The 14,052-nt window shown below is 44.8% G+C and overlaps 1 protein-coding gene across 13 annotated transcripts in view; it reads right to left on the reverse strand.

Moving 5' to 3' along the window:
* Positions 1-14,052, reverse strand: part of LOC142578939 (inverted formin-2-like) — a 68,357-nt gene that overhangs the window by 35,481 nt on the left and 18,824 nt on the right. For all 13 annotated transcript variants that reach the window (XM_075688655.1, XM_075688653.1, XM_075688654.1 and 10 more), the window contains exon 4: positions 4,865-4,944. In XM_075688655.1, coding sequence (XP_075544770.1) covers positions 4,865-4,944 — 80 coding nt within the window. The remainder of the gene's footprint in view (positions 1-4,864; positions 4,945-14,052) is intronic.

The raw sequence follows: 14,052 nt of genomic DNA on the forward strand, positions 1-14,052 counted from the left end.
GTGCTAACTGCGCGCTCCCTTGAGCACTCTAAATTTGTTTCCAACATCGCACATCGTTCAGGCGTCTCCAACTTGGTGCCAAAGATTTCTTTCCTCTGAAAAGTGTACAGGCACAATGTCTGCCAAATACGCATGGTTTAGAGACTAAAGAGGTCGCCAACCGATATCGTTCCCACATTAACTCATGTTTCTTTCATTAACTTGAGCACTAAGTGACGGAATTGCATCCAGTAACGAGTTCATTGCACACAAATTTTTGTCTAAACGTTTCGCGCGACCTCCGCTCACAGACGTGCTACCTTGATACGTATCAAGAAGCGCAATCCAGGTGCTCAAAGTTTTCTTAGAGCCTCGCAGAGTTGTCACCTGTCAGAATTCAGCCCAATGTTTCATTCCGGCTACCAACCATAAATTTTTCCTGCAGTATTCACAGGAACATGTTATCTTGAAGACGCCGTCTCTTTCTTGCCGCCCATGACATGAACGCCTATTTTGTTCTTATAGCCTGTCCATATGCTTCCCACAGCGATCTGTCGAAGTGTGCATCATTTATTAAAAGGCCTTATTTAGGGCACCTAAAGCACTCCTGGTGTCTTGTGACCTTCTTACTCAGGCAATAACATTCTCGGATTCAATCAGCCGAACTTAGCCGTGTTTCTTCTATTTGACAAATATGGCGTGTGCCGGCCGCCAGGTTCCGAGTGCAAACTCCGTCTGACCTCGACAGGCGTTTACCTAACCAGTCTGGAGACTCACCAGGTGTCTGATCTTAGTGAAAGTGCGTTGAACATACCAGCAACAAAAAAGAAAAAAATACTCGCTCAACAGCTCCTTTCTCCCCCACAAACCTCCATTCGCCTGGCGCTTCTGACGACCTTGAAGTAATAGTCTCGAAGTACGGCGCGCATGCTACATTTCCCAGTATACGCGTCTATTGAGCTTCCTGGTTGGTTAGCTTTTCGTCCTTCCAAGTTGCTTATGCATGGGCGAGTAACGCCCCCACTCGCGCAGCAAACAATCAATGAAGCAAACGTAAAAGTATGAAAAAAGGAAACAGAGCGAATAGGGAGATGAACGTGGACACAAGTAATGCGCAGAAAGTGCCTCGCATAAGCCAAGGGAGGACATCAGAGACGGGTAAAACGTTACATCGTGAATCGGCGGTATCGACGCGCCGGTGATACGAATTATTCATAAGGAGGGAACCAAGCCCCGTAATATACCCGTGATCAGTGTTAATCCGATTAGCGTTTCGGGTGAGGTGAGAGGCGAATGCCCAGGGTTCCCATTCTATGTCCGTCAGTGGCGCGTGCATGCGGACACGCACATGCACGCGCGCGCACACACACACACACACACACACACACACACACACACACACACACACACACACACACACACACACACACACACACACACACACACACACACACACACACACACACACACATGCACGTGCGCGGCTTTTTTGTTCTTTTACTTTCGTATGCTGGCGAGACTGCGCTGCGCGGAAGGAAGGCAAGTGGACTTCAGGAAAAATAGAGGAATAGATCATAAGCGTCAAAGACTGCACGAGAAACTCGGAGATTCACAAGAGGAGAGTGCGATATGACACGATTGTCGGAGAAAAAGTTCGCAGCTCGAATTGCTTGCCGTTGCGCACACGTTAATCGAAGATGTTCGTGTGCTGGGAAGGCAACTGACAAGCTCGCGACAAAACAGCCGTTGAAATGTGATATCGCTTCTTTAACGTACGATAGTTTATGAATACATGCGCAGTCCACCTATCCACACGTTCTTAATCAGTTTCCTGCTTGATTAGACATCTTTTCAAAAAAGAAAGGAGGATAAAGACCATTCATGTCGACGCTACAGTGTAAGTGTGTTCAATGAGCATGCAACGACTGCAGCAACAAAATAAACACTTAGGATCAAGAACCTAAATGAGAAGATTGCGTCTGCTGGGCTGGGCTAATAGTTAGGGAGTAGACTACATGCATGTCGCTGTCGCACAAGGTAATTGAATAGGAGCCTAAGAGCAAATAAAGCTGTGTCAATTTAGAGCAAGTGCTGTTTTCAAGTTATAGCAGGTAGCATCACTTACACCATTCAAAACGTTCCCTCCGCTCAGGCTCATCTATATATGAGCCACGCCCTGGGGGCACTCGCAGCGCGAGACCAAATTTCTACACCGCACTCGTTCCTCCACAACTTTGGAATATCTAACATGGAGCCCGACATTCGCGCTATAGGAATTTTCTGCACGTACCACGTAAAAACAGCTATTTAGCGAAGGGTTCTTTCAATACTCTTGTCAAAAAGAATTTAACGCTGACGTAGTCGTGTCGTGAGCCAATCGACTCGCCAGCTGTCATTAATGTAAATCAACGCGGACGCTGATGTAAATTTATGCTAAATAATTCGGTTTAAGAAGGTTAAAGGGTATAAATCATGTACAGAACTGCGCCACTCTTCTGAGCAGTGTACGCGACGTCAAAGTGACAGTCTTGCCTTTTGCAAGGATTTAGTTTCCACTTGCAATACATTTCATGCGCGCATTTTTACGGACGTGCATTACTTGCCTAAGTAAGCAGCGAGCCTTGTTGATAAGGAGCGTGAGCATTGCAGAAGGGAGGCGACACTGCAGTCTCAGGCTGGCGACGGAATATGTCCTCTATACAAGACTAACGAGTACTCTAGAAGGAAGATTTAGGTCGGGGCACACTCCTGTTTCCCTATTCAAACATATGTAAAATCTAGAAATGCTTTTATGAGACAACTGCCGAACCTATTCAAATGAAATTCGCTGCACAAAGGAAAGGACGTCACATTCTAGTGTTTCTAGCAAGCAGAACTTCGATAAAATACCTGAAACTTTAAGAAAAAATTCCGAAAATTGCCGAGTTTCAAGAAAAGAAAGGAAGCACATAGTTTAGAAATCCGTTGTTCTGCACCAAGAACATATATTGCCATTCTGTAAACTTCATTTGTCAGAGCATCTAAAGCGGCCAACGACGGTACATGGATTTACAGCTTGCGTGAATTTGATAGTGTTTACGAGGGTTTTGCGAAAGTACTAATCATAAATTAGTGGTATGTTTTTGAGCGGTGCAACTACCTAAATTTTGTACGCTTTAGATGCATTATTAGGTAGTTTACATAATTGTGATATGTTTATTGCTGAGTTACAGGGTTGTAAACTACATACTTGAATTCTTCTTGCGAATTTCCAAATGTTTACAAATTTTGGCAAAAAATAAATAAATAGAATGTTTTGTTTCCAGCAGTCACTGGATTTTACTTTAAAATTCAACAAATCACACAAACATTGCTGCAGTGTTTGGTGAGAAAAACGATTTTTTTCTTTCCTGTGTATCTACTATATACAGTAGGAGCTCCCGAGCTAAAACTTGCTCTTAATGCGTTGAACTGCTTCGTTAGGTTTCATGCCAAACAGTCATGAGCCATTCCACTCTGAAGGTGGATGACCAATGAAGCTGATGAAAACCATCACTACAACTGCTGAGGATGGTATGCAATGGTTTATGGCTTTAGAGTAATGGTAGGAATGGGAGTAATCGTAATTTTGACAGCACGCCGCCGCCTATAGCATTACTGCAACAACATTGAAATTAGTTGCAAAGCTAGTAATTTTATATGCGAACGGCTAGGGACCTCACTCACCACGTCTCAAGCTGCTATCGGTATGGCAGCTTGCGCAACAGTTGTCTTTACTGGGAAATATATGCGGGGAGCGCTACGTGCTACTCATTTGCTAAAACGAGCGCCGTATCATCAATTATATGGTTCGGATGCCTCTCTTTTTGTTCTTTATTGAAACACATGCTGCTCTGTATGCTTAATGCGTGATCCGAAAGAATGTAAGCACTGTTCCCTTCACTTTGCTGAGTTCTCTTAGCCTCTTCCTTACGAGGATATGAGCCATTACATTTTTTGCTTGCTTACTGGGTATAAGCCATTGATCATGATAGTTTAAGTTGACGGAGAACAAAAATATACGGAACCATAGCCACATACAGCTTCGCTGTAAAACTGCGTATGGGACACGAATAGGTCAGAAAACAAGTATTCGCATTGTGCTCTCTCACATCCCTGTCTTCTGCAGTGTTTTGAAGAAGGATAATATTTGGGGTTTTACGTGCCAAAACCACTTTCTGATTATGAGGCACGCCGTAGTGGAGGACTCCGGAAATTTTGACCACCTGGGGTTCTTTAACGTGCACCTAAATCTAAGCACACGGGTGTTTTCGCATTTCGCCCCCATCGAAATGCGGCCGCCGTGGCCGGGATTCGATCCCGCGACCTCGTGCTCAGCAGCCCAACACCATAGCCACTGAGCAACCACGGCGGGTTTTTGAAGAAGGAGGAAGACGTCTGGCTAGTATGACATCTTTCCTGCTTTACTACTACATAGTAAAAATGGCACGCGGCGTTATGTCCTGCCTCCGCATCTGGACGTTCAACGTATTACATTGTGATAATCAAAGGCTTACTGTTACTACGGCGCAGACACAGCACAGGAACGAAAACGTAGTCGCAGCAAATGGCTAATCACGTTACGTTACAATTTTCGCTCGCGAAAAACAAGGCCAATAATCCCATGCTGTCGAAGGCGCGTGCCACATGGTGAGTGATTTCAAGCATGCTTACTGCGACAGCACGAGAAAACCTAATCCAAGCAGCACTGAGGGGAAACGCTCTCCCCCTTTTCAACGTGCGTCTCCGTTCACATGTGCTGCATCGAGTGCACCAAACTATCCTGTATAGCGCGCTCATCTGTCATCCCGAAACCCCACAGGCACGGCACACCGAGACGCTGCGTGGATCGTGGTGTGTCACTCACCTAGCTGTGTCTTCGGGGTCGAGCTTTTCGAGATTTCGCAGGAGCATGAGGAAGGCGATGGACTGCGGCTTGCCATATACCTGCACGAAAGACGGGGCATGCGTGTCTGGCACAGGTACGGCGACGCGGCGGCAGCGGTGGGTCGCCCGCCGCGGCGGACGCCCCGGCGCGACGACAGCCGGGACACAGCATCACCCGGGTGCATGGCGGCCGCTCATCGGGAACCGCCGACCTGGGACGTCCCCGCCACCGACCACACAAGCCGGCGCTCAGGGGCTGTCGGCCGGAGGCCCGCTTCGCCTTCCTTCCCCGCCACTGGCGCCGCCTCGCGGGCCGTGCACATTTGGGTCTTCGACACTAGAGGCCATGCTACCAGGGTTTGTTTGTTGCGATGATGATGATGGTGATGGTGATGATGGCCTCATACTATGGCTCATACCCACACGGAGGCATTGAACAAGAAATGCGTCCTGAAACATTTACCTAATCTTTTGAACTGTGCTTGTGTTTCTTCTTCAAAATTCCGGCACCTACCCACGAGGAGGGTACGTGCCAACAATACACGGAGCCATAGCCATATACATCGTCGCTGTAAAACAGCGTGAAGGACACGGATAAGTTAGAAAGCAAGACGATCACTGCGCTAACTTCTTTGTTGTAGCTTTACACTTCTCCGTCCACTATTCGTTTAAATGTAATTGGTTATGTAAATTATTTAATAATGGCCACTTTCAGAAGTCTGACTGCTCGCTCGCACACTATTCTTGTTTTCTCGTTCTTTCCTTTTGTTTTGGATTTTTTGTTTCTCTTCTTGGAATAAAAATGTCTCTTAGGCTACCTCCTCCTGCCGGCGCGATTCTTGCCCTATCTCCCTCAATGGATACGCGCCATAAATTTGGATCATCTTCATCACCCCCACCGCTACCACTACCACCACCATCATCCGTGTGCTCCCATGAACTACATCTCTCTAGCACCCCGCCCACCTCTCACAAGCTACGTTCACATGAGCCCGATAAAGTTGGGCCGAGTCGTCTTGCCGAAGCGAAAACCGGTCGTCGGGTTCAAGTAAGCGCCAGCGCGTCGGGACCGTGCCAGCGTCGAGACGAGTGCAGTCAATGGGTCTGCAATAGGCGGGTTGACTCGTCCAAAACGCTTCATAAGATGCTTCTAAGCGCGGTCGGGTCGGGCTGGCTCAGGTCGACATCTGGATCGACCCATTCACGACGGGATCGTGCAAACGAGACTCCGTTGTCGAGCATCTGACTTATAACCGGCAATGAATACGAACGTCCTACTTGGCAGGCATCATTATAGCGGCGCTGAAGCACTTTTAAGCCATCAGCGAGGCCCAGGATCGACTGCGGGCTTTAGCGACACTACCACATATTTTTCTGGTCAATGAGTGCCTGTTTTCTTTAACGAATGCATCAGTATCTAACATGTTACCAATGCGACGGCACTCAAGTACAACGTTTTAGGTTGTCGTAGATGACTCCGCTGATTCCCCGTAAAATACATCAATGTACGGCAAAATATCGCAGATGCAATTGTTTGCGTGAAGCCGCATAATGCATTTTAATTTGTGACATGTGGCATTTCGCCTTGTATCTGCGTCTCGGTCGTGCATTTTGTACCGCCAAGAGTGATGTGTTGTAACAAAAGTGGGCATACACAGAAAGACTACAGGTAAAGTGGATTGATGCTCCAACATAGAAAAGTCTGGTACGCTGCTACAGATGTTCCTTCCTTCTTTTGTATAAGAGACCTGTGTGAGTCTGTATGAAGAAAAAGAAAAATACGAAAATATGGACACATAATCAACGCTCGCACACGTAAAAAAAAAAGCGTACGCACGTTGGGAATTCGGATTACTCTTAACTAAATGGTAATCAAGCAACAGTTATTAGTGTAGTACATAACTAATAATTAATTGGTTCGCTGAACAACCCAAAACTGAAAACTTTGTCCAGCGCATTGAATACGCTACTATGTGTTTTGCTTTCGGTTTCCAGCGCTTAATCCCGATTTTCAGGCATCGAACTCAGCGTGTCAAAAATGGTATGTTGGGCTTCGTGTGTTTAATTCAAGAATTCAGCGCACAAGCGGACGAAGAAATAAAACAAATTTTTTTCCGTTGGTTATTCAGTTAGGCAGGGCTTCAATGTAGGTTGCAGAAAATTTCTTTCTCCGAGTCAAAATGCCCTCGGCGCGCCTCGTACTTCTCGCCATTCCTCGTGTAGCGTTTGCGGAGCGGAGCTTCTCGAGCAGGGCACGAACGCTGCTGACCTTGACGTCCACGATCCGTGCGTCCGGGGTCTGCGTTTCGTCTGTCAGCAGAGGCACACGATTGCTGGCTCGTCGGCCCTCGGAGGATTGCTCTTGCGCGCTTTGAAGCGGTACGTTTGCCTAGAAGGAGACGCAGTCTGTGTGGCGAGCGCCATAAGACTAAAATCCCCTAATAACATTGTAGAACGAAAACGAAACTGTGTGATTGTTTAAGCAGTAATCATGTATACGTGTCTGTGTGCATGTTTTTTTTACTTATTTTACATTATTGGATTGACTTGAGCGACCGACCTGAGCGATTAACTTGAGCGATTAAGTTGAGCGATTAAGTTGAGCGATTAAGTTGAGCGATTAAGTTGAGCGATTAAGTTGAGCGATTAAGTTGAGCGATTAAGTTGAGCGATTAAGTTGAGCGATTAAGTTGAGCGATTAAGTTGAGCGATTAAGTTGAGCGATTAAGTTGAGCGATTAAGTTGTGATTTGTCGCAAAAAAGTGCAGAACGTGCCGTTTTGTTGCAGTTTTTTCTTCCCCTATATGGACTGTTCAAGCCCATTTGGGAAACCATCTATTGCCGGAACGCAAAAGAACAGTGTTCTATCGCATCGCGATAACTGCGCGAATTCGAACACCGAGCCCCACAGTGTTTCGAACCGCTTTCACGCTTTTAGTTGGACGTGGCTGGCAACATCGTAATAACATACAGGGTGATCATTCTTAAGTATGATGAAATTTTTAAGAAAATATCCGGTTGCAGGTAACATAATTCCAGTCCCTGAGCTGGGTTATTCAGAGAGGCGGACATTACCTGCACGAGAAATTGAAACACATATTGAACTACTTAACAAAAATCCACTAATTATCTTTTGAAGCAATTACATTACGACACATATTACAATTTGCGAGTTGTAGCTGGCGAGCTTGCAAGGCGTATCCACTTGGAATGAATTTCCAGGATGACGCCAGTTTGGAGATAAGCGCCATCAAACTTACACTAAAAATGCACTGTTGCACTTTCGTGTTTACCAAAACGCTCGTTTATGCATTGAAGAACAAAAGTAACTGAGACGCGCAGGTATTTCGTTCCACACTTTGGAAAGTAATATCTCGAAACTGGTGTCATCCTGGAAATTCATTTCAATTGGATACGTTTTTCGAGCTCACCGGCTACAATTCGTAAATTGCTTTATGTGCCGTAAAACAGCAATTAATACATTTTTAATTGAGTGTGTGTGCGTTTCTCGTGCTAGTAACATCCACCTCATTGAATAATTCAGCTCAACGACAAGAATTATGATGTCTGTCATAGGAGATATCTTTTTTTAATTTTATAAAACTTAATAATGACCCCCTGTATGATGCGTTGCAATGTATAGGCACATAACGTTCATGTGAGCAGTCAAAGCCTGTATTAATGTAGACGCGAAAAGAAATTAAAGAAACGTCGCGCGGTCGAGAATAATTACGTAGCGCCGTTGATGTTAAACACAGAGCAACTTATGTGAACAGGACAACGAGCCACTGAAAGACCGAGACGAAGAAAACAGCAGTGGTCGGACAAGGGAATCCTCAGCCAGGAGCCGACAATTACACAAGAGAACCTATCTTCACTGGGGTGAGTCTTGGTTGTCTGCTGCTTGTCTGCGTGATAGCGCATGTGCGTTGAGGAAGCTTTCTATTTCCCTCTCGCGTCTTTCTATAGCCTGTTCTGTTTCGCCTGTGTAGGGTAGAGAATCGGGCAACCTCCCGGTTAGCACGTCTGTCCTACCGTCCGTCCGTGCGTCCTACCTACCTACCTCACGATACTCTAGATATCTCCATATATATTTACTTACGTGCAGACCGAACTGAGCATACCGAGCATACCCGGCCGTTTGAAGAAAGAAATGGAGGAGAAAGCGCACAAGTGGGAAAAGCTTGATTGTCGAGGAAAAGCAGCTGAGGTAAGCAGTCAACTCAAAGTATAATGAGTTTTTCAAAACACGTGGACGAACTACGCACAGAAAATCTGTTCTATAGCATGTAGTAATCTTTTTCGCAAGCAATTAGAAGAACTTCAGTCCTTTATTTTTTTTTTCTTGAGCACCGTCTTCAGATTCTTGTGTATGATCAAACCTTAGATGGCAAGTTTCTGTGTACAATTTGTTTTATGCCCCGTCATTGTACGTCTGTTCTGCCTCAGTCAATGCTTTATTGTACAGCTCATTGTTCTCCTACATTCTGAATTATGGCCTCCTCGTTTGAAGACGACGGCAGCGAAGATAAAAGAAATAATATTGGTAAACCAACTGTCAAGGTCGTTTGGTGAAACAGGAAGTCGTCTAGCGGCATTGTCTGCTGTTGCATGTCTGTTTGCTTTCTATTTTGGTTTTCTATCCCACAAAACAGAACATCTCCGCAGAATTAGCATTGTCTGCATGGTCTAACCGTTTGGTTTCAGACTTTCTCGTTGCTATGCATTAACTGCATTAAAAAAGTAGGTCATTTGGTGAATGTTTGAGGTGGTATGGCAATGCTGCCCAAACGAAGACAACGCGTAAGAAAAACGGGACATGTGCTGGCTCTGAATTTTCGTTTATTGAAAAGAAGCGAGCGTATATACAAACAAAACGAAAAAGCGCATACCATGAAATTATCAAGAATGCAACTACGCGTTGCAGTTATTCGAATATCGGTACTCAATGGGCACTAGCAAGTCAAGTTATTTGTCGGTAAGAGCGAAAGGCGATTGGCTGAAGCAATTATCCCCTTACCCTCTGATATGGAAGGCCCCCATGAGATCTGGGTCAAGCTGCTGACCATGATTAAAGAATATACCCGTGTCAGGTTTTTCACTCCTTTATTTATATATTTTGGTGCGTGCACATGTTCGCTTCTTTCTGATAATATGATAAGTTGAGAGTCAGCGCACATCCCGATTTCCTTGCTTTCTGTATTCCTTTCTGTAGCACTGTCATGGCACCTCAGTGAAACCAGAAATTGGTGCAGTTATACTGGCGTTCTCACTAATTCTTGGCGGCCATAGTTGTAGCGCATTCAATACCTGGCGCACCTTGTGCTCTAGGCTTGTAGGACTGCCACTGTACTTTGCGCACAATGTACGAGAGGACATAGCATACTTAATCAGCAACTGCAGCTTCTTTGCACTTGAAACGTCCGTCCTAATCCCCGCACTAAGTGTACCTCAGGGTTCACACCTTGAATCACAACACGTGCTTCGACACGGTCTATAGTGGCTCTTGTGCGTCCCACGCTACGAAGGCACCTCCAAATTTTCTGCGACACACTGATCTCGACGAGATACTTAAATTCTGTATCTTGTGTTATGTGTGTCTTTAGTGTCGTGTATTTCCCGCGCATATCATTGCACTTATCATCGCGTTCACGCCATATAGCAGGCTTGGCGTTCAGCCAGGCAGGTACCTCAAATTTTCAATTATAAGAGCCTCTCCTCCTGACATCCGCTGCAGAAGCCATTGAGCAGCGTTCATGCGCGCGGTCAACGCCACATGGCACACGCAACCAATTACTCGCACGGCGTTGATCGCAGGCCAGTCGTTGCTGAAACGCGTTCACCATTTGCAAAGCAACATTTTACATTCAAGTAAAATAAAGGTTCATCGTACTAACTAAGATGGTAAAAGTTTGCTACATATGTTGCCAGATTCCTCGTAACTTAGGTTAATAATGGAGCAGCTAAGAGCAGTTTCTGTCAATGCATCAATGTATTACTGGTAGAAACGAATAGTGTTCTTTTATTTTTAGACAATGCAGATTTTTTATTAAATCACTATGACCATAAGACACCTGCCGTGCCGTCTTCGCATACGAGCTCTACGGCGCGGTGGAAATGATTTGCCCCTGCTTACGTTACCCTAAAAATACTAATGAACAAATATGTGTTGATTATTTTTTTATTATTAACTTTAGGGCAGTTGTTTATGTGCAAAACTTATAGGGCGTCACATATACCATAACCATTTTTTTGGAGGTTGGAGGCCAAAACGAGGCAATACCGCTGCGCGTCGCACAGTAACGCCCCGCAGAGAAGTGTGGGGCGAAGTCTGAACGATAGCGTGTCGCGGCAAATCGGTGGCGCGACACACAGCGGCACATGCTTGCCAAGCAATGCGCGCCGTATCAATAGCTGCCGTGACTGGGCGAGACGTTCGGTTTCAAACTTCCTCGCGGTTGTCGTCACGGGGCGTTTCGGTCCGATAAGATAGCGGTTTCGACATGTCGCGGATTTACTAAGTCAGTGATAAATATCTCGAATTAAGAGAAAGCTTCATCTCGGGCCCAACTCCGACACGGCCTATTCAAGTACGTGTAAAACGCAAAGACGTTTTTCTGAGATAACCCCTGGACCGATTTTAATGAAATTTGTTGCATTTCAGAGAGAAAGTTAAATTATAGTGACTGTTGGAAGGAAAATTTCGATTTAGGGCCGAAATTTTGTTAGAAGAATTTTCAAAAATTCGGAAGTTTGAAAGGAATAGAAGCACGAAGTTTAAAAATTGATAGCTCTGCATCAAGAACAGATATCGCGGTTCTGTGAACGGCGTCCATTAGATCATTGAAAGCGGACAAATTTGATATGTCATTTTACATCTTACGTGAATTTGTTACGTTGTTTATAAGGGTTCTGCAAAAACTGTATTTCCATGCTATTAAATTTTTTGAGATTCATGTGTAACATATCAATTTTGTTCGCTTTGGATGTACTATTAGATGCATTACACAAAATTGTATTATCATTTTTGTTGATGAGTTACATAGTTCTAAACTTGATAGTTTTGTTTTCTGAAAATTTTAGATTTTCGCCAATTTTTAATAAAGAATTCATGACCTAAATTGGAAATTCGCAACCAATAGTCACTACATTTTAAGTTTTTCTTTTAAATGCAACAAACCTCGTCAAATTGGGTGCAGTGGTTGCCGAGAAAAATGAATTCTCCTTTTACATGTATTTAGACAGGAGCACCCGAGCTAAAGCTTCCTCTTAAGAGATTCTGATATCATTAAAAGTGTGGGTGCATCCCAATGTGGCTGCCTTCACAATTCGTCATTTAAACAACGGCCCCTAAGTCACTAATAAAAGAGTTAAGTAACAAATCTTTGTTAGCTAGGTTTTTTTCAGAGCAACTTAAGCAACAGCAAAGTATTTCCGCCTTGCCGTACAATTCGTATACGACAGGTGTCTCACTGTCATAGGCTTTCTTACAAAACATAGGTGTTGTCTAAAAAAAAAGACACCCTGTATATTGACAATAGAAATTGAGCTGTTTTACCACCACTTTGCAACATGACAAAGCAATGCTGCAGACATATATCAGACAAAACATTTAGACGCACTCTATTGCTGAATTCTTTCAAATGCACTTTCTCGATTTTTCGCTAAACAACCCGCGAAATCATTACGAAAGTTTAAAACTACGACAATGACGCAAAAGAGCAACTTCAGAAACACCGCCCCGCCTTCTTGGATTACGTTGAACTTTTCGAACTTTGCTATCATTAGGTACCTCGACTCTAGACGGGAATATTTGCTCTGCTATCCATCATATTCTTGTATGGTCGACATGATTTAAACTCTAAACTTAAACCTAACCTGTAAAACTCTAAACTTAAATCACAGGCGTGAGCAGCGACGAGTGTTCCAATGAACTGAAAGATCAGAGCCGTCTTTTTCAGGGCACCATGTTCGTAAAAACAACTTTCCGGCGACATTGCACATAATTTAGCCTCTATACTAGCAGCTAGACAGCTGGGAGAAAAACAAGAGTGAGGCGCCAGTTCAGCGATACGACAGCCAAAGCATTTTCAATCTATAGCGAATGACGATATCGCGTATAGGGTGCATTCCATTGCGCGTAGCGGACAAACGACGGATGCGATCATCGTGCACAGTTTTTTCTCTCTTCTTTCGAGCATCGAATGGCGCGTCTAATTCACATCGGACCAACATAGAGCAGGCTACTTTTCGGGCGCTTCCCTCTTTTTCGAGCAAACTGCTCTTGTGACAATCCGCTGTTTACGATTCCCTTTACCGCTTCACGTCAATCAGATCGTCCCCATCTCTGTCGTTTTCCGTATCGTTTCGTTCTCAACCTGGCACCGTGTGTCATGGTCACTTCAATTTGCAAACGGGGAAAAAAGTATAATTAAATGTTCCGCTAGAGATCGGCCCTACATAGATGCAACAGTTCTTGCGTTAGAAAAAGCCAAATTTACTTTGCTCTTCTCCGAAAACTTCGCAGCGCGTGCTATCCTTTATACACTGACACACTGTCAGCACGCGAAAGCTGAGCGCGCGCGTGTTGAAGAGTTATTCATTAAGTTCTGCAGAGAGACTTTCATAAAAAGTTTTACAAAATACTGGGGTTTTACGTGCCAAAGTCACGATCTGATTATAAGGCACGCCGTATATGGGGGACTCCGGAAATTTGGACCGCCTGGGGTTCTTTAACATGCACATAAATCTAACTACACGGGTGCTTTCGCATTTCGCCCCCATCCAAATGCGGCCGCCGCGGTCGATATTCGATCCCGCGACCTCGTGCTTAGCAGTCCAACACCATCGACACTATATAAGCAACCACCGCGGGTCTGTACCAAAAGCTGTGAAGCGCTGTTCAGTAAGCGTTCTACCGCATAAGCAAAAATCATGAAAGGTCCAGTAGTAGTCAATATAGAAGCAAACGAAATGTGGCGAGGCCCTAATTGAAGGAGCCGAGCCATACCCTCTCCGATGCAGAGGCTTTCTCGCAATGCATCGACCAACGACCAGAAGCGAAATTTGTATCCTCCTTTCTAAAAAATCGGAACCGAGGGCCCGCGCAACGTTTACGTCACGGTATTCTCCTTTATTATTTCGTCTCATTTATTTTCTTGCAACGAG

The sequence above is a fragment of the Dermacentor variabilis genome, chromosome 4, assembly GCF_050947875.1.
Source record: "Dermacentor variabilis isolate Ectoservices chromosome 4, ASM5094787v1, whole genome shotgun sequence".
Taxonomy (NCBI): Eukaryota; Metazoa; Arthropoda; class Arachnida; order Ixodida; family Ixodidae; genus Dermacentor; species Dermacentor variabilis.